Genomic DNA, 23802 nt, shown 5'->3' on the forward strand with positions numbered 1-23802 from the left:
TCATTTTGTCAACCGAAAACTTTTATAATGCCTTGTCTTTTCACACAAATTAACTAATCAAACCTTATGAACAGGTCATAATTCACTAACTAGTTCTATGGCCTATTTCCAATGTGGGTCCCGCTTCAATGTGAAGTCAAGTGTCCATTTACATCAGACCAGTTTGATATCATTTTTCAAGACAACCTATTCTTATCTGTCTTTTACCAGTTCTAAATGATAGTGCAGTAACTGCTCCCCTTGCTGTATGCTGGAAAGTCACTATGGATTCGTCAAATCGAAGATTATGAATATATATTTTCCCATCCGCACAGCCAATACCAACAACATCCAAGGCTGGAGATGAAACACAGCAGCAAACCAGAGAACCCCAGCCCGAAAATCTGTAGACCATTTTTCCTGTGTTGATATTCCAGAGGTCGAAAGATCCATCTTGGCTCGCAACAAAAACCTGCAGTCTCACAGAATACACGAAAATTAGCACATAACACAAATTGAGAACGTTTAACATGTGTTTTGAAGCATTTGTGCATTCACATAGGATTCAACCGTGATGTATGAAAAAGGCAAACATACTTGCAAAAGAGTCACAGTTCATAGTCAATCTCTGTTCAAAACCTGAGAATCTTCCAGAATATGTACTGAGGCTAGGTAGCCTACTACCCTCACCTCATGCGTGCCTCAGCCTAAATGTTGCAAAACACGTGCTAAAGTTTATTGGCTCTCCCTAGAGCGCTTAGGTGTTAGACATACACATTTGGTTGAGGATTGCTACCACTTTAATGTTAGAGAGAATGAATTGCACCCATTGAATAAACAAATGTAGGATTTGTACTAAAACCCTAGGATTAGTAAATATTAAATCCTAGAGGGGCACAAGGCGTAATATGATGCTGCCAATGCTTAAAAACTTATGCAGCAGAACTAGGTACCTACAGGATCTTGAAAGTTTGGTTACACATGTTTCGGTCCTAGTGACCAAAGTAACATAGTGTGACACACAAATGATAATAACTTGGGAAGGTATTGCCAATCATGTGACCTCTCCTTTTGTTTTTAGAGAAACCAAGGGAAAGAAGAAACCAAGCGAAACCCACCAAAATGAATCAAGTGCTTTGTGTGCCCATTCGTGCAGAAAGTGATTTGAGCATGGTTTAAGTCCACCTCATCAAACTCTAGATGCCCACGTCTACAACCTACAAGACTGACATTAAATGATTTATCCATGGTGAATACACAATCAAGAGTCTCGTCCTACAAGCTCCACAAATGCAGCAGCATGAGTGCTAATTGAGAAGAGAGAGAGCAAGAGAGAGAGAGAGAAACAAACCACCAAGGACCCCAATGAAAATAAACTCCAATACACCATAAAGAGTGCTTCTATTTCTTGTGTGCTAGGATATACCATAGAAATAAACTCCAATACATCAGCCAAAAATGACATGCAAGGCATGGAGCATGACCAAAAAGTGACCTCCTTTCATACGCGAGGCCTCGCGAGCCTATGGGACAAAGTGCACAAAAAAAGAGATTCATCCAAGCCACATTGGACTAGAGCAAAGGGGGCGCTAGGGCCCTTGCTAAAAACTAATCTATGCTATGCTGATCTACTGAGCTCAAGAGCTCAAGCAAAATCAAAAATCAAATACAAACTCAATACTAATCTATGCTATGCTGATCTACTGAGCTCAAGAGCTCAAACAAAATCAAAAATTAAATACAAACTCAAACTGAAGCAAGCTGGAGCAAACTGAGAGCTGGGACTTAGAAACCGAAGCCCGCTAGAACAAGCGTTGGCGCGGCCTCCTCTAGTATAAACCTTTGACAGCCTATATCTTTTGATTAACAAACCTTAATGGGTTCATGTAGCATATTAAATCAAATGGCAAGACATGATTTACACATATATCATGTTTGTTTCAACACCAATAAAGTTACATGCATGAGAGTAAGCATTTTATGAAGTTATGGCTAATTTATTTCACCGAGTTTAGAGCATGATCACCCATTTTAGGCTATTGTTTTCAAGGGTGAGATTAGCAGGATAGCCCAATTAGGCACTGCTTTTCAAAGAGCGTCTTTGAAAAAAATTCATTTTTTCACGCTATGTTGACATTGGACAAGCTGCATCAGGCTTGAGAATGCACTCTTATAGACTAGGTATGTGTAGGAAATGGAGAAATGCCCCATCTGAGAATGCTACCGAGGTTTACAAGAATGAGCTCAGAAAAATTTTGCATGCTGGCCATGCCATGCAAGGTGAGATTCTAGCATCGGAAACTTCGTCATTGGGGTGTAGATGCCTCAAACAAATGATTTTGTGCTGAGTGTCACAGTTGGTGTTTCAATTGTGACTCAGATTACAGCAAATGCCTCGAAGGTCGTGAGTGGTATTCGCTCTAGATTCAGAGATGGGAAGGCAGTTAAATGGAGGTCCAAGCTAACAAAAGAATGTCATGAGAACATAGAGAAGGTCCGTACTTTGGATGCTACTGTTATTCATGAAGCCATATTGCTGTGCAATGAATCACATGTGTTTTATGTCAATACAGAGGGATCTAGAGAAATTGGTGTGAATTATTCTGTGTTGATATCAGAATTGCCACGATGTAGTTGCGAAGGATTTTAAAAGAGCGAAGGCAAAAAGATGGTGTATGTTCCTTGCAAGCACGTGTATTACATCTTCTTGAATGCTTTGGGTTGGATCCACATGCACACGAGTACATGCCCTTGTTTGGAGGAAGAGGTGCAATGTGCCAACATAGAGGGCGTGACAACACGGTGTTGCGATAACTTCGTTTTGAGGCCATTGGCCCTGAGGAGCATTTTGGCATTAGTATCTATTAGTAAAGTAAAGTATGGCGTAGTTACACTCTTCATGTTCCATGCTGCAAAATTATATTAACGGACATTAATCTCTCTCTCTCTCTCTCCCCTATGGATTTTGAGTTTATTTGTTACTAGGTTGAATGGTAATTTTCTAAGCATTACTTTAGTTCAATTTTTTCAAAACATGCTTCCACATATGCGCAGTTCTGACAGGTATTAGAATTTGCTTTCTTTCCAAGAGATTTTAGCTTGATATCAATGGTTATACAATGTACAGCATGGTGATGGATCTTTAGTATCCATAGATAGTCACATTCAATGGATGCTAGTATGTGGAGTAGACTTGATACGATTGATGTTACAAGTCGATTGACTATTACGCAGCCATTAGTATAAAAAAAGCACATGAGATGTGCTATTTCAATCACACATCATAAAGAACTTGCAGTGATGAAGGAAGCTCATGGAAGTTTTCCTGTATCTCGACACAGCTCAATGATGGAACCAGTAATAACGATTATTATCTTCAAGAGGTTAATTCTAGAATCAAAATTGTGACTCTGACTACAAACTTGCGGGAATAAGTTATGGAAAAATGCCATAATCCTTCACTTGTGGGTCATAGAGGAACGTTTCTATTTAGCCTCCAATCAAGGAGGACATAAATTAGTTTGTTCATTCATGTCCCACAAGTCAAAAGTCGGAGTATGATAGGTCACAGCCCCATGGGTTATTAGAGACTTTACCAATTCCAAACGCAGCTTAGGAACACATGGCAATGGTTTTTTTACAAGATTTTTGAGGTAATCTCAAGGACTCGATATGAGATGGACAGTAATTAACATGTTTAGTAAGCACGTGCAATTCATTCCATGCAGAGATTCTGAAAGCTATAGAGGCCACCTCACTATTTATAAATCCTATCTTTGTTCATCACGATATCCCAAAGAGCACATCAGCGAGCAACTTTTGGCAAGTGTTTGGTTCGACAATTTGTCCAAGCACCTAATTCTTGTTGCTGTGTACCTGTTACAGCAATTGCAATTTTAGAGTTTGAGCAAGAGAACAGACCAACATACACCATAAAGCAAGCCACTAGAAGGTAACTCCCAAATGAAGCTAGACTCCTCAAACAGGTGAAGAACAGGGGCAAGAGCAAAATCGCAATTGCAGGATCAAGCTCCTAGATAAATCACAACTTGCGAACTTGCGAATTGCCTAGGAGCACTCCTAGGTGCAAATCGTCACCCAAGAATGGTCCTGCATGGATTTTCCAATTGCAACCCCATGTGGATGAGCAAATCGTTGAAGATGGGACCCCTCCAAGCTAGTAGAGCAGCTTGAAATTGCAATAGGCATGCCATAGGTAAGAAGAACTTGCATGTGGAAGCACTCAACCATTTAGGGGAAGAAACGAAGTGTTAGCACTGCACTAGTTGATCATTTAAAGATGATTTGTTGAAAATTTGAGTTACTACTATGATTTCTATTTGGTTTGAAGATAGATTTGTATTTAGATTGAAAATACTCACGCTTCTAGTAGGTAACTTATTTCAGCTAGCTTCTTGGGCTGAGTTCTTACCCTTGAGTTCACAATCGTTTGGACTACTTTTTGTTCAATATATTTCTCGTATTTTAAGAAGAAGGTTGAAAATAGATAATTGGTTTTGTCCTAGCTAGATTGCTATTATAATGATAACCAAGCATCATGGAATGGAGAATATTCAAAATTTTCTCTCTAAAATGGGGTAGTCCTCATTCGCACACTATGTGGTGCGACCCGATGCCTGCCTTTACACTCTCTCCGATCGTAATAAGGTAGAGAGGGAGGAGCGCACGCTTCTCCTTGTTCTGCACATGCATACGCCCGACAAAAACAGGAATACATCTTGCATGGATCTTATCACCTGTCATACATACTCATAACCCATGACACTTGGCAACACTCGGTGCTTTCTTTGCACAGGTGCTCACCCATCGGGATTAGCTTCTTAGCTCAAGTTCAAGCTAGGGCAAGGCATTTGGTCTCTGATTTATCCAGGTAAATTTTAAGGGCAAATATTTGCCCAATGGCGAATTTAGAAGCTTGTCCAAGTCAGGATGCTAATATTTAAAGCTTTAAATTTGATAAATTCGCCCAAAAATTAACATAATTTCCTCATATAAGGTTCAAATTAAGCCCTCCAAGTACTCAAATAGATTAGCATAAGTCATCTAGAGCCATCTATAAGATTAGAATTCTCAAATTCTAGCTTATAAAAAATCATGTATATGAACTTTAAGTATACTCAACCCATTAAAGCTTTGAAAATGGTAACATAGGCTAATATTTATAACTCAACCCGTTAAAACCTTGAAAGTGGTAGGATAGGCTAATATTTATAACTATACCTTGGGAAAGTTTTGCCCGATGACCTACGATTCCATAACTCTATAGGGAAAAGATTCACCAAATGACATAAACTTCCATAACTGTGTTCCCCTCTTAAAAGTTACCCTGCTTCTATATGCAGCATTGGCACATGGCTCAACTTGATACAACATTACACCGTACTTGAGGATTGAAGTTTTCATGCTTTTGCTTTTGCTTATGTATTCATAAGGGGTTCTCATAGACCATATTTTGTCTCCAAAAAAACTATATTAGTCACTTAGAGGCATGGAACGGGCCCGAGCAGCCACACTAGATTGAGAGCACGATAGGTAAGAAACATGCCTTTATCACCAACACTTTTGGGCTTTACATCGATGAGATCACGACCTTCATTGATCGATTGGAGGTGACAAGTCAGTGTTGGTAGATGATGTTACAGTTACTCTTATATTTAGATTACATTGTCATACTCGGCAACGGGTTTATGGAGACATCTAGACCCCGGAGGTGCTTTGCACGGGGAGAGGCTTGACTATTATGTGAGTGTGTGTGGAGAGAGAGCAAGAGAGTGAGCTGAGAGCTTGAAAGCTTGAGAGCTTAGTTGCAATAGAAGAGTGTAAGAGTGTTACAACTGAAGGAGTGAGATAAGGTTTTGTCCTAGTGACAAAACCTTAGTAACCATAGTTAGTGGACTAACTGCGGTTAGGGAAAAAAACCTCTTAAAGAGGGAAAAGTGCCCCTAACTAGCTTATTAAATTACATTGGTCACTACTGAATTATATCTATAATTCTAACACCCCCTTGCAGTACCAATGTCATGTACAAGGATGATTAATCACCAAACGGATATAAGTTCAGGGCACTGCGAAATGCCTCAAACTTTTCACGTGGAAGTGCTTTGGTGAAAATATCTGCAACATTGTCATGTGTGGACACAAAGATCATACTGATCTCTCCAGCATGCAACTTCTCTCTGCCGTAGTGATAGTGAACCTCAATGTGCTTTGTGCGAGCATGAAACACTGGATTCTTTGCCACTGCAATGGCACTCTGACTATCAGTGAGAATTGGAGAAGGACCCTCCAATGACAGATGAAGATCAGCAAATAGACGATGCAGCCAGACACATTCAACTGTTGCTGTGAAAGCTGCCCTGTAGTCAGCTTCACATGATGAGGTAGCCACTGTAGATTGTTTCTTGCTCAGCCAAGAAATGCAAGCTTTACCCAAAAAGAAACAATTGCCACTAGTGGACTGCCTAGTGTCATAATCACCAGCCCAATCTGAATCACTGTAGGCATGCATCTGCAAGTCACCTCCCCGGGAAATAACAAGCCAAAAAACTTTGTGCCTTGCAAATAACGGAAGATGCGCTTAACTGCCTGCCAATGCATAGTTTTTGGGCTGTGCATATACCTGCTCACCTGAGATACTGCAAACTGAATATCAGGTCTAGTGTTGCAGAGATAAATGAGGCATCCAACAGCCTGACTGTGAAATGTGGCATCAACTGATTCTCTTGCATCATGCATTGTGAGTTTCAGCCCCGGCTCCATGGGAGTGGCTATGGGCTTACAATCATGCATGTGAAATCTGTCCAAGAGTTTCTGCACATACTTGGACTGAGACATAATGGTGCCACGTCTCTCTTGAGAAAACTGGATCCCCAAATAAAAGTGAAGCAGCCCCAAATCTGACATGTCAAAGTTGGTCTGCAAATCAGCTTTGAAATCTGCAATATTATCTTCATTAGACCCTGTGAGTAGTAAGTCATCGACCTAAAGAATGATGACTAACATTTCCCCCCCATCCTTCTTGATGTAGAGGGTGCTCTCAGTAGGACTATTATGCAGCCCCTTGCTGGTCAAAAAGGCATGAATCTTGGCATACCACGCACGAGGGGCCTGTTTCAGCCCATACAAAGCTTTATTTAGCTTGCATACCTGAAGTGCATTTTCTGAAATTTCAAAGCCTGGAGGTTGTTTGACATAAACCTCTTCCAACAAGTCTCCATTTAGGAAGGCTGTTTTAATGTCCAACTGATGAACATTCCACTCAAAATGTGCAGCCATTGCAATAACAGATCAGATGGTGGTCATCCGGGATGTAGGAGCAAAAGTCTCCTCGTAATCTATGCCTAAATTCAACTGGCACATGAGCATATGCAAGGCATCCAAAGACACGGAAATGATCCACTGAAGGCTTTCTCCCATTCCAGACTTCATAGGGAGTTTTTGTTTTCAAAGCCTTAGTGGGAGACCGATTTAAGATGTAGTTGGCACACATTAGACCTTCAAGCCAGAATTTGTGAGGCATGTGTTTGCTTTTTAGCATACATCTGTCCATCTCCATAAGAGTTCTATTTTTCCTCTCAGCTTTGCCATTTTGCTGAGGGGTCAGCCTCACTGTGAGCTGATGCACAATACCCTTGCTTTTCAGAAAAGCATCAAAATCTGCAAACAAGTATTCCCCACCTCTATCTGTGCGCAATGTCTGTATCTTGAGTCCAGATTCATTTTCAACCATGGCTGAAAAGTGTTTAAACGCCATGAACACTTCTGATTTGCGCTTCATCCCAAAGACCCAAGTGAAATTGGAGTAATCATCAATAAAAGTAACAAAGTAGAGATGACCACCCAATGATGGAGTCCTCATGGGACCACAGACATCACTGTGTATAAGCTGTAATTTTCGGACAGCTTTAACTGAACCATCCTTTTTGAAGGGAAATCTGTGCATCTTGCCTAAAATGCACCCTTCACAGGCATGTGGAGGAGGTATCTCAAGAGGTGGCAATGCATCAACCATAGAGTGCTTCTGAAGTGTCATCAAGCTGCTGTAATGCATGTGGCCATATCTGGCATGCCATAACTCTGCATTCTACATGGCAAGCAGTAGGAGTAGAAACTGCAAGAGCATGGGCTGCTCTTTTCTCAAAAAGATCAAGCTGAAAAAGCCCACGCAGCAGAGTACCAGATAATCTCAAGGCATAATCGTTTTCTCTGTCTCGGACAGCACATTTGTCATCCTCAAAGATGACCTGAAATCCAGCTCTGTTAAGAGTGGACACTGAAAGGAGATTCTTGGTGATACTAGGCACATACAAGACATCTAAAAGTCTGAAAACTGAGCCATCAATGGCAGTAAGCTCAACTTCTCCTGTACCACGTACTGAATACGACGAGTCGTTGGCACAAGTGACTTTCTTACCAACGGGAGGTGGATGCAAGGAAGTGAAGAGACACTTCCTAGAAGTGATATGCTTGGAGGCACCGCTGTCAAAATACCAAGTATTCAGTGTTTCATTGACACTGAAAGCTGATGCATCCGTGGAAGGATCATAACTGCAAGTCAAAAAGGCATATGTATCGTCATTACAAGTGGCTGTACTATCCCGAGCATCTGGAGCAGCCAACCTAGAATCTGAAATGCAAGATAAAAAGGCATAATCCTGTTCAACAAAGTCGGCTGCAGCATCCCCATTGTCAGATGCATGAGGAGCAGAATCTGAAACAGCCATACCAGAGCTGTTTTTCTTCTCTTTTGCAAGCCTTTTCTTGCATTCTGCAATGTGATGACCTGGCTTTTTGCAGTAATGACAAAAACCCTTCTTCTTGGGCTTACTTGCATCATTCTTAGCCTTTTGTGAAGGCTGTCCTGACCCACTAGAAGGCTGATTTACTGATGTCTTTGCCTGTCCCTTTGTTTTTTACTTGAACTTTGAGAGCATAGCTTGTTCACCTGCACGTGAAGCCAAGTTTTTCCTGGTCTGCTCTTCCTGAAGCAGAAGTCCTATCAACTCATGAAAAGTGAGAGGATTTGCACCCCCCCTCAATGATAAGTTCAGCGAGGTATGAAAGCTGAGATAAGTCTCAGGAAGAGAATTCAGAGTGGTGGTAATCATCTCTGAATCAGGAATAATCTCATCAATGTTCAATAATTGCTCTTTGAGATCCTGTAGCTTCGTGAGGTGGACTGACATGGAGTCACCCTCTTCCATATGTGTATTACTTAACTCTCTTTTCAAGAAAGATACCCTTGCATCATTCCGGGCTGCATACATGCTTTCTAAGATATCCCACGCTGCCTTCGAGGTCTTACACAACCGGATATGCGGAATGATAAATCTTTTCACTGAAAGAGAGATACATGACAAAGCTAAGGCATCCCGTAAATCCCATCTCTTTTGTTTTGGAGTGGTGGCTACAGCTGCACCAACAACCTGTCCTGCAACTGCACCCTGTGCACGACCTCTTCCACCTCCTTGCTGGGGAGGGGTATTAGGTGCAATACCTGCTAGTCGGATCTCACCCCCATTCACATAATCCCATAAATTGCGAGAAATCAGAATATTGCGCACCATAAAACTCCATAGGAAGTAGTTGGTACCATCCAACTTGTCTTCCTGTGAAAGACCACCGAACTGGAAATCATTCTGATTTTGCTGGGCCATATCTGAGAAAGAGATTTTGGCAGATACAAAACTGAATTCCCTTACTGGGAATGAAATGCACAACTCCCAAAAAACACAGCCAAGCACTGGCTGTAAATGCAACTCAGATTTCTGCACTTGCACTGTCAGAAATCTGTCCAAGCATCAAAAACTCTCCGGAATCTGCCAAAAGTGCTGCAAAACACTTCAAGAAAGGCAGTATGAACTGAAATCTCCAAAATTACTCTCCCAACACAAAAGCCCCAAAATAGGCCTGAAATTGCAACCAGAAAGGGGCAAATTGATCAAAAGCCCCAAATGTTGCAAGAATTGCGCTCTGTCTGGAAAAGCCCCAAATTTCACTGCGAAATTGCAGTGTAATCACAAAATCCCCAAATTTCTGCAAGAAATTGTACTGCAAAACTGAAAGCCCCAAATTTCGAGCTTGAAATTGCAACCAGAAAGGGGCAAAAGCACAGAAAGCCCCAAATTTTTGGGCTAAACCTTTGAATCTGCCTGCAAATGAACCTTGCAAGTAGATCCCTGCTCAGAAGTCCTGCAAAACTGTAAATTTCCAAGCCCACCTGCAAACAGTATGGCAGTTTGTACGGCGCTGTGCAACTCAGCCAGTACTGTCAGAATCCGTACGGTTGTACGGATGTGTACGGCAAGCTGGCACAAATGTACGACGAACGTATGGACTAGCTGCAGGTGTACGACCTGACAGATTGCAAGACCTACGAGGCGCCACACGTGTGGTACGGTCGACGATGTACGGCTGACGCAGGCTGATAGTACAGATGGAGCACTGGTACGGACGACGAGCAGATGTAGTACGTGCTGGAGTAGACGGACCTGTACGGAATGTACGGTTGCAGGCTGTACGCCGCAAGTACGTACGGGGCTGCAAGCTGTACGGCGACGAGCTATACAGTCATACGGTCGTGCAGTACGAAAGCAGCAAGTACGAGCAGATATGCAGTTGACAAAGCAGTACGGGTGTACACAGGTGTACGGTAGGTACGGACGACGAGACTGCAACAGACAGAAGGTACAGCCAGCAAAGGGAGTTCGCGGGAGCTAGAGTCCGGGAGCAGGAAGCAGGTCCAAGAGCACGATCTGCTCTGATACCAAATGTGAGTGTGAGTGGAGAGAGAGCAAGAGAGTGAGCTGAGAGCTTGAAAGCTTGAGAGCTTAGTTGCAATAGAAGAGTGTAAGAGTGTTACAACTGAAGGAGTGAGATAAGGTTTTGTCCTAGTGACAAAACCTTAGTAGTCACTAACCATAGTTAGTGGACTAACTGCGGTTAGGGGGAAAAACCTCTTAAAGAGGGAAAAGTTCCCCTAACTAGCTTATTAAATTACATTGGTCACTGCTGAATTATATCTATAATTCTAACATATTAAGCTTGGGAAGACCAAGGTCATGATCTTGAATACCTCACAGCTGGCTTTGCATTGACATAGATTCACGTATCGGAGGGAAACCGTGGAGACTGTAAAGGCCTACACGTACTTAGGGGCAATACTTACCAGGCTAGTGTCCACAATGATTCGTGCAACCAAGGCATGACTCACAAAAGGTCATGTAACTTGAGCACAACTGGGGAGACAATATTTTCGGGCGCAATTCCAAGATCCCCCGACAAAGGGGTGGCTGTTTGATACGTTGGTGAGACCGATGGCTATGTATGTGATCTCTTGGCCATTGAGTGGAGGGGATTGAGAGGCTACAACTGGTTATGGGATCCAGGATGATTCGGAGTAAGCCCTCAGCCCCTCATCAAATAGTGTAGGCAAGTTTCTTAGTGCCTAGTCATGCAAGCTCTCTAAAAGGGATTCAAATAAATTCACTACATTACAAAGACATTTCAAAATCAATTCATTCACACTTGCACAAAAGCACCGTCCCAATACCAATATCAGAGCACCTTGTTTAGATAGGTTTCTGGATGCATTATGCACGTTGGTGAAACCCCCCCTCCCAAATCGAGCTTCCCCACGGGAACAGATTCTGTGCCAACACTCGTAGCTTCCCATATAAAAAGCCAACCCTTTGCATCAACGCTCAGAATATTCTTGCCAATAGAAAGTAAATGTGAAACTTTGCTTTCATGTGCACACCATTTGGTAACCTGCATACAGATATAAATGTGTGAGTAGTGGTCTTGAGTCTTTATATCTAATTGGTACTCAGTATGTTGAAAGCAGTCATTCCTCTAAATGCATACCAAACGCACAAAATTATTCAGAAGTCAAACCCTACATCAACCAAGGACAAAAGCAATAAACTGCATCGTTATAAATGGCACAAGGAGAAACTTATGAGATACAGCATCCATGCGCATGCAAGGAAAGATACGAATTTGAATAACTATAGGTAGCCTACATTGAACAAGGATAGAAGCCCCCCAAAAAAACATATTATAGATTCCAGAAGGAGAAATTAAGAGACAAGGCATTCAAGTATATCAAAGAAAATGTAAATACACAACTTGAACACATACAGGCTTCATAGGCAGCAGGCTGATGAGTATCTCTACTGCAGCCTGCACTTAGTTTGGCAAAAGCATTCCCGTACAAGGAAAGAGCAAGCTTGAACCAGGATAATGATAGGTAACAGATCAAACAGATAGGTGAAAGCATTTGCAAAAATGAGGACAAAAAGTGTAGGCCATCTTCTCCCGATCGTATTGATGCCCTCTGGGCCCTGGTATGTGCCATGTAGCTTTAGTTATTGGCCCTTAGGTCACCTAGTACTTTTAGTGTCTTATGACACCTAGTAGTAGTGGTACCACTAGGACACTAGGTCCTAGGGTTCTCTTTTATTGTACCTTGTACTTTCATTTTCATTCTAGTTGATGTGACGGCTTCCACTCCTTTTCTCCACTCTTTTGCATCCTTTTGCTTCCGCGAGCCTACAGTGGTATCAGAGCACTTCCTTCCCACACCTGCTCCCTACTCCCAGCTTCTTGCTTCCAGCTCCAGCTCCCGCATTTCTGGTCCATCGTCAAGCTTCAGCTCCCGGAAGTCTGCACAGCTCCGACGCGACCTGCTGTCCATACAGTCCGTACAACTGTACGGATTCCGTACAACGCCTGCACGTCACTTCATCCGTACAGTCCGCACAGTCATACGGATTTATGGTTTGAAACAGGCACCCAGGGCATGGTATGCTAAAATTCATGCACACTTACTGTCCCTTGGTTTTCAGAATAGCCCCACAGAGCCCACTCTTTATGTCCGTGGGAGTGGATCTGATTTTTTAGTGCTGATTTTATATGTGGATGACATGCTAATCATGGGCCCTGATACTCGGCATATTGCAGCTTTCAAGGCTGATTTGCAGCAAGCTTTTGAAATGTCTGACATGGGACAGCTGCACTATTATTTGGGCATTCAGTTTGCTCATGTTGAGGGGGGTATTATGATGTCACAGTCCAAGTATAGTGGACAGCTCCTTGATCGTTTTCAGTTTGAGGATTGCAAGCCAATCTCTACTCCAGTGGACCCTGGCTTCAAATTTTCAGCTCATGATGGGAGCCCACCATGTGATATCACTCTTTACCAGCAGGCTGTTAAACGTCTCATTTACTTATGCCACACCAGACCTGACTTACAGTATGCAGTATCCCAGCTCAACAGGTTCATGCACATGCCCAGTTCACAGCATTGGCAAGCAGTGAAGAGAGTCTTCCGATATCTTTGAGGCACTCAGGATTTAGCCCTCTTCTATGGTGATCAGGGTTCACTTACCATGCATGCTTACACGGATAGTGACTGGGCAGGTTGTTCCAACACCAGAGTGTCACATACTGGCAACTATTTTTTGCTTGGCAATTCATGTATCTCTTGGCTCACTCTTTACCAGCAAGCTATTGGATGTCTCATTTACTTATGCCACACCAGACTTGACTTACAGTATGCAGTATCCCAGCTCAACAGGTTCATGCACATGCCCAATTCACAGCATTCACAGGCAGTGAAGAGTCTTCAGATATCTCAGAGACACTCAGGATTTAGCCCTCTTCTATGGTGATCAGGGCAGTTCATGTATCTCTTGGCTCAGCAAGAAGCAACCAACAGTTGCCACATCCAGCTGTGAGGCTGAGTACAAGGCAGCCTTCACTGCTACAGTAGAATGTGTCTGGCTTCGACAGTTACTTACAGATCTTGGTATTTGCCAAACATCCTCCACTATGGTCTACATTGACAGCCAGAGTGCTTTGGCCATTGTGCGTAATCCAATGTTTCATGCGCATACCAAGCACATGGAAATTCACTATCATTATGTTCGAGAGCGGTTGTCAGCAGGAGACATAGAGTTGTCCTACCTTCCCACAGAGGACAACATAGCAAACATGTTTACAAAGGCACTTCCTCGTCCCAAGTTCAAAGTCTTTCGACAGGCTTTACACTTGGTTCCCTTTGTTACATGATCTGGCATACCTTGTACATTCATAGGTGGCTATATCCCTTTGAATGAACGTGTGCCACCATGACCAAAAAATACTAGGTATTCTGAGACATTTCCAGAATACTTCAGCCCATACCATGGAGGGGGGTTTGTAGGCCATCTTCTCCTAGTCGTATTCATGCCCTTTGGGCCCTGGTATGTGCCATGTAGCTTTAGTTATTGGCACTTAGGTCACCTAGTACTTTTAGTGTCTTATGACACCTAGTACTAGTGGTACCACTAGGACACTAGGTCCTAGGGTTCTCTTTTATTGTACCTTGTACTTTCATTTTCATTCTAGTTGATGTGATGGCTTCCACTCCTTCTCCACTCTTTTGCATCCTTTTGCTTCCATGAGCCTACAAAAAGTACTCTAAAGCATTTCTCAACTTGTCACTAATCCTTTATCTTCTGTCTCAGTTCAGACCAACTGTATGTAATCAATCTGTATGCGTAGCATTTGGAGGTTTGAGGGTTAATTACACATTAGTATTACAGCATCTCTGAGTTACATGACAATTGTATTTGATGGAAAAGGAGGTAACAAGAGCATCATGAATGCTCAATCAATCTGTTTGCAGATGTTGATTTCACCAGCCCCTTTTGGGGTGGAAGAACTAAGCGAACTGTGCCTGACCGGTCATGGAAATATGGATGCATTGCCATTCATGTCGAGACAAGAGGTTTCTCTTCTGCCTGATACTGGAGCCTTAGTATTTCTATATAGCAGTTCTTTAGCTTCGTAATAGCATTGAACGCAGATGAAGAAAATAATAGGAAGGGGCTGCAATTGGGATGGATGGACATTCGTCAGCGTCATATGAAAGGAGAACGTAAATTTCTGTTTGACAGGTTTGATGGGCTCTGGTACATGTTTAGAGGAGAGCTTTATGCATACAGTTTGACCACTAATAAGTGGATTGTGTAACACGGCTTCAAATAGACACATGGACACAAATTGAAGGATGGACAGATTTTTGCTAGCTTCCAAATTGAAATTCTGTAAGTGCCTGAGAAACAATTGATTCCAGCAAATAAGGGGTGCCCATATTTGTGGTTGAGTGGCCAAGGATTGATGTTTCAGAAGACAACCCACAAAGACTCCAACCCAAAGCCACCCCCCAACCTCCAGCATTAATGATTGGAAGATATTTTCCTGGAACTCTGACTTCCCTACCCTCTTAACCCTACCCCATCATCCACACAATTCCCTGCCGCTAAACCCTACCACGATCTTGAATGAGTTCAACATGTGTGTGCAGACAAGGATACAGAGGAAAGAAACATCTTGTGAGTGATATTGTACCATCAATTTTTGTCTCATATCCTTATTACTCAAATATAAGTCCAAAATAATTATTGTGCTTGAACCCAATATTATCGTATCAAACTCTTAACCATTATAGGCCTGGATGGGCGGGCAGAATCATCCTGCTTGTGGAGCCTCTCCTTGATTTCCCCCTTGCCCCACATTGGGGAAGTTTTGGAACCCCAAGTGCCTGCCACCTCGACGCGGCCAGCCCTATGGGGGCTAACCCTGAGTTTGAATAACACTCTATTAGGGGTATTTGCCCCTAGGGGTCCTCTTTCTAAGGTATCCCTAGATAACACTATTTATTGCTTACCCCCCAAGGGCATCATTAGCACTCCTATGCTAGCTTAGCCATAAACCTAGCCCGTGCTTGACTACTTTTAGAGTGTAACACTCCACTCAATGTATCATTTCATTACACCATTATAGGCGACATAATGTTCTTTCCCCTTTAAAGCTTACATCCTTGGAAACAATATCTGGAGACCTTTCTTTAAGTTTGCTTATGCTTTGTCATATGGCACTTTCTTCTAACCATGCTTCTATTCAATCAAATAATTCTGAAGTGCTGCATAATGCGTATGTTGTTCCTTTACATAAAAGATACTTTCTAGTTCATGTGGAATAGCCGGTGGTCTAATCAAATCGATGAGAATCTCTTCCCCTACCAGACTATTCTCAGAGGTCAAGCACTCTCGCTGTAGCACCTGTACGCAGCAAAAACAAATGCGAACTCTTTCCAAAACACACCCAACAGTACGTGGTAAATGAACCCACAGTAACACAGATATGCAGGGGACAAAACAGCAGAAAGTACTTCACAAAATACTCAGTCTATTCATCCACCGATGTGGGAAAACAGTAGCTCAAGAATGACCACGAAACCTCCAGCAGGTGATGGGTAAAACACAGGACTGAGATAGGAGGAAGGCTGCTGCTGCCTTGGCGACAAGGGCTTCAGTGGGATACATAAACTGAGGCAAGAGCCTCCCTTTTATAGGGCATTCCAGCCCTAAACCTGGACGGCCAGGTTCAGCCAACCAGCTGACCAGGCCAGGTCAACCTGGTCTGTGAAGAAGTCAGCCAACTTGGTCAACGTGTTGACCGGGCACTATGGTCGACTCTAACCATGCTAACTACACAGCTCAATCCTGCATGCCTTCCAGGCGCTGCTGTGAGAACTGAGCAACGATGGAGAGAAGAGAGCGAACAACTCACAAGACAGAACTGAAAACAGAGAAAACCAAGAGAGACTTGCACAAAGATCGCAGGACAAGCCCCTCTACTGCTGGGGAAAACCTCAACTCCGGCGAGCAAATTGCTGAACTCTGAGATGAGAAACAATGAGGGACGGGGCCCTATTTATAGGGCCACCCTCTGCCCAAAAGAACCGACCAGAGGGGGGTGAAACCGCCGACCCTGGGTCGGTCAGACCAACCATCAAGTCCGGTCATATGGCCCTGGTTAGGGCCTGTGTACCCCGCCAAGAAAGGCACCATGTGTGCGACCTGGTGGCAGCCTTGTAGCAGGCACAAGATGGGCTCATGTGCCCCCACAGCAGGCTTGCATGACCCCGCATCATCCTGCAGCAGTCGTGGACAGGTGGCGAGCAGATACGAGCTCAGTATGCCCATGCTCCTGCTCCGTACAGTCCATGTGCAAGGACAGCCATCAAAGTGATCCCCCTCGATCTCCCCGAGTAACCGGCGGAGCCAAACTGCCTCACAAGGAGCGGAACACGCAGCACGGTACTCAGCCTCAGTCGAAGACAAGGCTATAGTGGGTTGCCTTTTACTGCTCCAAGTGATGGCGGCTGAGCCAAGAGTAAAAACAATACCCAGTGGTGGAATGACGAGTGTCAGACTATCCTCCCCAATCTGAACCACTCCAGTCTAATAGCTGGATCCTGGCTGCTTCCCTAACTGATAAAATAACCCGCGATTGCAAGAACCTTGAAGATAGTGAAGGATCCGCATACCAGCATCCCAATGGGTCTTCTTAGGTGTCTTCATGAATGAACTCAGTAGACCAACAGAGTAACATAGGTCCAATCTGGTATTGAGTAGCCAAATCAGGGAGCCGGTCAACTTGCGATATCTGCTTGCATCCACGGGATCACTAGGGTCATACTTGGACAATTTGGTACTAGGGTCCACGGGGGATGAGATGGCACAACACTGTCATCTGAAAAGCCTCCAAAAGCTCCTCAGTATAGCTTTTTTGGGACACAAAGTAAGCCATCTCAAGGCTTGGGAAAGAGCAGCCTTAGCCTCGGAAATATGAGCAGCATGGCTCGCTGTGATGAACAAATCACAACATAAAAGATGATGAGGCAAAGAAGACCACCTTGACGGAAGATGTACAAGTTGGGTAGCACGTGACCTCCGGAAACGCTTCCATACAAAAAACTCATCAATTATCTGATTCCAAGCTTGACGAGCTTGTTTAAGCTTGCTTTCCTTAACCGGTAAACCATCCTTCTGACTTGGTAAACCCAGGAGGTCGCTCCACATAAATCTCCTTTAAATCCCCATTGAGAATGGCAATTTAACATCCATTTGGTAAATGGGCCACTACTCATGAGCAGCAACTGCCTACACTATCCGAAGAGTGGCCATCCTGGCAATAGGAGCAAAAGTATCATCATAGTCAACCCGGATCGCTGTGAGTATCCCTTAGCCACATGCTTCGTGCTTATCCACAGTACCGTCCAATGCATACTTATTGAACGGTGCTTGGGGCAAGGTACTAACTCCCAGGTCCCATTTCTTTCAATAGAATCCAACTCCAGTTCCATGGCCTGCTTCCAATGTGTCTATGAGAGTGCTTCCGTACAGTCGGAGGCTCCTTGTCTTTGAGGATGCGGGTCATCAAGGAATAATTGACCTACAACGGAACTACCTCCAGAACCTTTTCCTTATTCCGGTGTGATCTACGTGGACCGTCCTCTTCTCGAAGACATGAAGAAAGGATATCTCTGACATCTGGGTCACAAAGGGTTTCAATCAGCCGACGGGATCCTTTCTGGGAGCCAATCCCGAAACTTTCCCCTGCTGCCTAGGGAGGTGGGGAATCATCTGGATCACTGTCCAAGTCGCTCTCGGTCTGCAGATCTAGAATTGTTGCTGGTTTTGGAGGCGGTGTAGGAATAGGATCTCACTACTGTCATCATCCACCGTCTCTATGATAAGAGGAGGGTCGACATCAATCATCGAAGACAGAATCTGTTCATCAAAGATAGCATCCATGTTGAGAATAATCTCCCTCTTGGAAGAATCATACAGCCGGTAACCTGTTGATAAAGAATTGTACCCAACAAAGATCATCTGGGTGGATTTAGCATCCAACTTCCCCCTCTGTTTCTTTGGAATGTGAACAAAGGCATCACACCTGCGCACATGGAAATGGGATACACATGGCTTCTTTCCAAAGTAAGCCTCAAAAAGAGAGACTTTAGGAAAAGCAAACGTCGGAGACCAGTTAAGAATATGTACTGCCGTGGCAATGGCCTCAGCCCAAAGAAACTGAGGAACCTCAGGGAGCAATCATGGTCCGAGAGATTTCTACCACTATGTGATTCTTCCGCTCAACAACACCTGCTTTTGAGTATTGAATTCAATCAAAGATACTTAACCTTGATTAAGTAAACCTAACCCCAATTAGAAAGACTTGGCATATGCCAAGAGGGTTAACTACGATTAACCAAAGAACCTCTGACTCCGGTCAAAAAGAGTTGACTTCAGTTAACAAGACTTGGCTTCAGCCAAAGCAAGCTGACTTTGGTCAACCTAGATCATTACCGACTCCGGCCGGAGAGTTTTGGCATTAATTAAGACGCCTTGACCCTTGGTCAAAGTCCTTAATTATGGTTAGAAGGGTTGGCTTCGGTCAACCACAGAGTTTGTTATTTTATGTGCACATGTTTGCTTGGTGGGGACGCCCACAGATACTAGGATTAATCTAGAATTTATTTGCATGCAAAAGCGCTAACGATTAATGGGTGCCATGGCTATGTGCGGTTTATTTAATGGTTGCAAGCTCTAAGAGGGGTGGAATCCCAAAGCGCTATGGAGGCCCAATGGGTAGCCAAGAGAAGCCCATGTGACCGAGGGCTACGAAGACCCTAGAGTTTTGCCCTTTGAGGCAAGTAACATAGTTTAGATTTTTGACACTTGGCATGTTGCCAAAGAAATGAGCTGAGAGCTCTTTTGTAAAGAAGATTTCACGTATGTTTTTGTGCTAAGCAGCCCGTGAGCTGAATTGTAATCTGTACTCAGTTTTCATTGAATGAATAAAGACCTTTGGGGGGGGCCAGCCCAACGATTGTCCTGGGCCCTTGTGCTGTGTGAGAGAGAAAGAGAGAGAGAGTGTGTGTGTCTGATTTCTCAGCGTAGAGTTTTTGCTCAGCCAGCAAGAAGAAGAAAATAGTCAACGCTGCTCAAGGAAGGGATTTGAGAGATAAAAGAGAAGCTGAGCGCAACAAAAATACCTCTCTACCAAAGCTTGGGTGCTCGCCATCCTCTCAGGTGGTGACGGTTCTAGAGAGAATTCTGGAAGAGCGTTGAAACGATGGATTCCTTCAACGCCCACGATTTGCAAGCATTTGCGTCGGGTGGTGAGACACACTGAGCGACGCTAGCCCTAGTGGCAAACTCTCCGTCAATGTAATCTATCTTAAAGCACAACGAGACCTAGTGGCTATGACGCAAGAAATGTGTGTGGACAAGGTGTTAACTGACACCCAACAGGATGAAGTCTGCCAAGTCGTAGGCTTGCAATACCAACTCTATCAAGACACGCCAAATGCCATAATTGTTCCTATCCAGCTAACAATCTACAGGGAACGTGGGCAAAACTGGAATCTTCACCTTGTTTTCTGTCAATTCCTCCTGCATACAAAGAAGCCATTTGGATAAAAGTGGAGAGAATAGAGAAGATCGGGGAGGAGGGTAGGAGAAGGGGTATGAAGGGAGAGAGAGAGGAGGGAAGTCAAGGCTGAGAGGCTTGAATGAGACTTCTTCCTCCAAGCTCCATAGCCTTGGTAAAACCAAGGTCATGATCTTCAACACGTCTCGAGCATCCGCACATCGAGAGTAGTTCACCTTTGACAAGCTAGTTGAGACTGTTGCACCCTATGTGTACTTGGGAGTCCTCTTTTCATGCTCGATCTTCAAGTGAGGCCAGCTATGCACACCTATTTGAGCAGAGGTATGGCTTGCCAGATGCTAGCATCAATGCTTTCAGTCTCATTTTCGCAACCCTAGGCCCAAGTCTCTCCTATTCAAGTCTCTTATTCATCTAGCTAGGATGTATGGCAGTCCCTTTTGGAGGGTAATATCTATTTAATGTGGGTTATCGCTAGACTTTTTCTAGGGGGCATTTTAGCAAGAGGGCTAAAAGGACTATGGAGGGGGACTACATAAGTCCGCCTTACCTCATCAAACATGTGACCATGCACTCCCTAACCTACTTTGACCTCTCATCTCCGTGCTTTCTCTCCAACAATGTTTGCATTGGATCTGTGTGGAGCTGAGAACCCGGTGACTCTTGGCGGTGCACCTTCGTTGGCTTGTATTGACTCTCATTGATGGGAATGTCATTGTCTTGGCTGTTGGCCTTGCATTCGCCATTGACAAGAAAGCCTTGTGTAAGCCATGGGACCTTTGGTGGGTGATGATTGGACTTTTGTGGCAAGAGCTCTAGGAAGAATTGAAAAAAATGCAAAAACTGGGTTAAGTTAGTGGGGTCTAAGCTAATTTGGCTAGGGGTTGTTTGGGTCAAATGGGTTATTGTGGAGGGAACTATATAGGTCCACCTCCCACTATGGTAAGAATTGATGTGATGTCTCCACTCCCCCCGCCTCCTCCACTTTCTCTTCATGAGTTAGAGATTTCTCTTTATGTATCAATATCGTTATGATTGTGGTATTTTTTGTATTTGTCATGGCCATTTAGACCTTCATCTCATTGTATCGGGTTTTTTCTATCTCAGAGACTGATTGGTGGTAGTAGGTCCCATGAAGTCCCAGGCCTGCAACCCATCTGCGTTTTCGATCGTAAGAACTCCTTTGATCCCCCCTTGTCTCTAGTGCCATAGATGAGGTCAAAGGCCAGCCACGGTAGCCTTCACTGTCCGGAAGTAGTGGTAAGTTCTTGAGTTTGTGAAGGTATGTGACCACTTGGGAGGATGCATGAAGCTGTAGAGGGGTAGCCCCAAACTTTGCTAAAAGGATATGATGTGGGACAGATGGCTTTGATACAAATCATTAGAGCAAAAAGTATAATCTGTAGTCTCTCGGCACAAGACCAATCTCATTAGCTTAGCTCGTTTTTATCCTTTATTACAATGATTATATAGACAAAGATAGCAACCTTAATGGCTCTAAAAAAAGCCACAAGATCAATAATCCTCGGTTGACCAAACCCTTTCGGTCAACTATTGCCCCCAAACCACTACAGTACTCAATACCAACATAAAGCAAAATTTCATTATATGAATTAATCCCAAAGCAAATAACAATCTCCAAGGCTTTTAGTCATATTTTTCAAGTATATAGTAATTGCCCACATTAAAGATAAAATCTAGCACACAAGTTGTTGAATTTGTTGGTAGAATACAATGTCTAGACTACGCAAAAACTTCAAACATAGCCTTTTTTTGTCTTAAGCTTAACATCTATAGAAAGTCTCAATGTTAAAACTATTCTAAGACTGCTTCCCTTGGATTTTTGCAAATCCATATGAAACGCAAACCTAGATTAAGGTATGCATTTGTTCAAATCACTCTCTAATCGTGTTTTGTCTAGCAAACTATATACCTTGGAGACAAGGATTATGTAAGAATGAAGTGGGGGGAAGAGATGCAACCAAAAGAGGAAAGAACTATCTAAGCACAACTGCCCTTATTTCCTCAACCAAGCGTAAGTTGTTTCTAGGTTTCAAAAGAATACAAACATTTATGGTTTTTATACTACAAAATGCAAGATATTCCAAGGTCCTTCAAAGAGAAAAGTGTCAAACATACAAATATGAGAATGGTACACTAGATGTAGACTAGTTTTTCGACATGAGTCTTGCACTAATCTTAACAATTGAATCAATTTGGATAATTCAAGCCCAAGCCGCAAGCGAACGCAACAACAACGCCAACCAACAAAAGACAAGAGCCAGGATGAGAAAGAAAAGGAAGAACAGCCAGGATGGGTAAGACAGGCAAGAAGAGAAGGCAAAATCGAAGTGACAACTAGAAGAAGAAAACCTAGGTTTCAAAATAGTTCAAAGGCATATACATACCAAATGTGCACGCCGGAATACCAATATGTCTCGACCTGAGGCAGCATATGTAAAATCCCGCCAACATGCAAGAGCGTGTATCTTTTTATGAAGTTGTGGCCCTACACATGATAACAAAGTGAACAAAAAAATCACGTGCATATATACTACTAGTTGAATCAAATGAAAAGGGTGCAGATATTTACTTATAAAGTGGACAACATGTAGAAATGCAACCCCTTCATCGTCTAATTTCTAAAACTCTCATGACTCTTTATCACATACAGAAGCGAAACAACTACCTACAAACCCTACTTTAAGTAGATGTTGAAAATCCAATCTCTAGCATCCCCTCTCCTTCTAGTGAAGTTGCTCCTCAAAAAACGTGCATCCCTAATTAGAGCAGCTGCATCTTTTGAGTTACCAATATTCAACAGCACAAGCAATGGAACCTACTGTTAGAAAACCTGAATGTAGGTTGCTTCCTTAGAGCAAACACTCTCACACAGCAGAAGACACAAGAGAGAATAGAACACAACTCATTGCTTGTGCATGTAGAGAGAACACTCAAGATATGGAGAGAGTACTCACAGATGTACAGCAAAATCTCATAGATTGAGTAATATCCAAGTACAAAATAAGCACAACACCTTTAGCAAACAAACGCTGAGGTAAGCCATCAAGAATAGGTACTGTTTGCTGATGCTTCTGCTGTAGACCTCTCCTATATCAGCCCATGTCCACAATGGACTTCAGTGGCTGCTCGATAGTTCCTTTGTCCCACGAGATCCGGCCCTTCTTCTTTGGGTAGATCTGCCCCTTCATGTGCTGCTGGAACATCCAAATACTTGAGGACTTCTTGTGCTGCAATCAGCCTCTCCTCTTGCATCCACCAGATGGCTGGTCTGCTCCCTGGAGGGGCTGGATTGCCCAAACACTGAACTAGTGAATGAGCCCCATAGGGGCCCATTTTATAGGCTGGTACCCCTGCCTTACTGCCCGACCCAGTCTGTGACCTGGCCAACCATTGCACAGACTGGCCTGACCTGCTCCAGCAGCCCAATGCTGCCTGACCTGGCCACCTGGCGGCCTGCCACTGGTCCGCCACTGAGGAAAGGCCCTTTACCTG

General features: G+C 43.5%; 1 protein-coding gene across 1 annotated transcript in view; it reads right to left on the reverse strand.

The window, feature by feature from the left end:
- The window catches only part of LOC147889373 (transducin family protein / WD-40 repeat family protein), a 112709-nt gene that overhangs the window by 64089 nt on the left and 24818 nt on the right, over positions 1-23802 (reverse strand). Inside the window, exons 3-5 of the mRNA XM_087391571.1 lie at positions 22695-22795; positions 11566-11769; positions 208-451 (exon numbers count right to left, since the gene is read on the reverse strand). Coding sequence (XP_087247697.1) covers positions 208-451; positions 11566-11769; positions 22695-22795 — 549 coding nt within the window. The remainder of the gene's footprint in view (positions 1-207; positions 452-11565; positions 11770-22694; positions 22796-23802) is intronic.

This window comes from Dipteris shenzhenensis, chromosome 20 (genome assembly GCF_047967505.1).
Source record: "Dipteris shenzhenensis isolate YYH24624 ecotype China chromosome 20, Dip_SZ_1.0, whole genome shotgun sequence".
NCBI lineage: Eukaryota > Viridiplantae > Streptophyta > Polypodiopsida > Gleicheniales > Dipteridaceae > Dipteris > Dipteris shenzhenensis.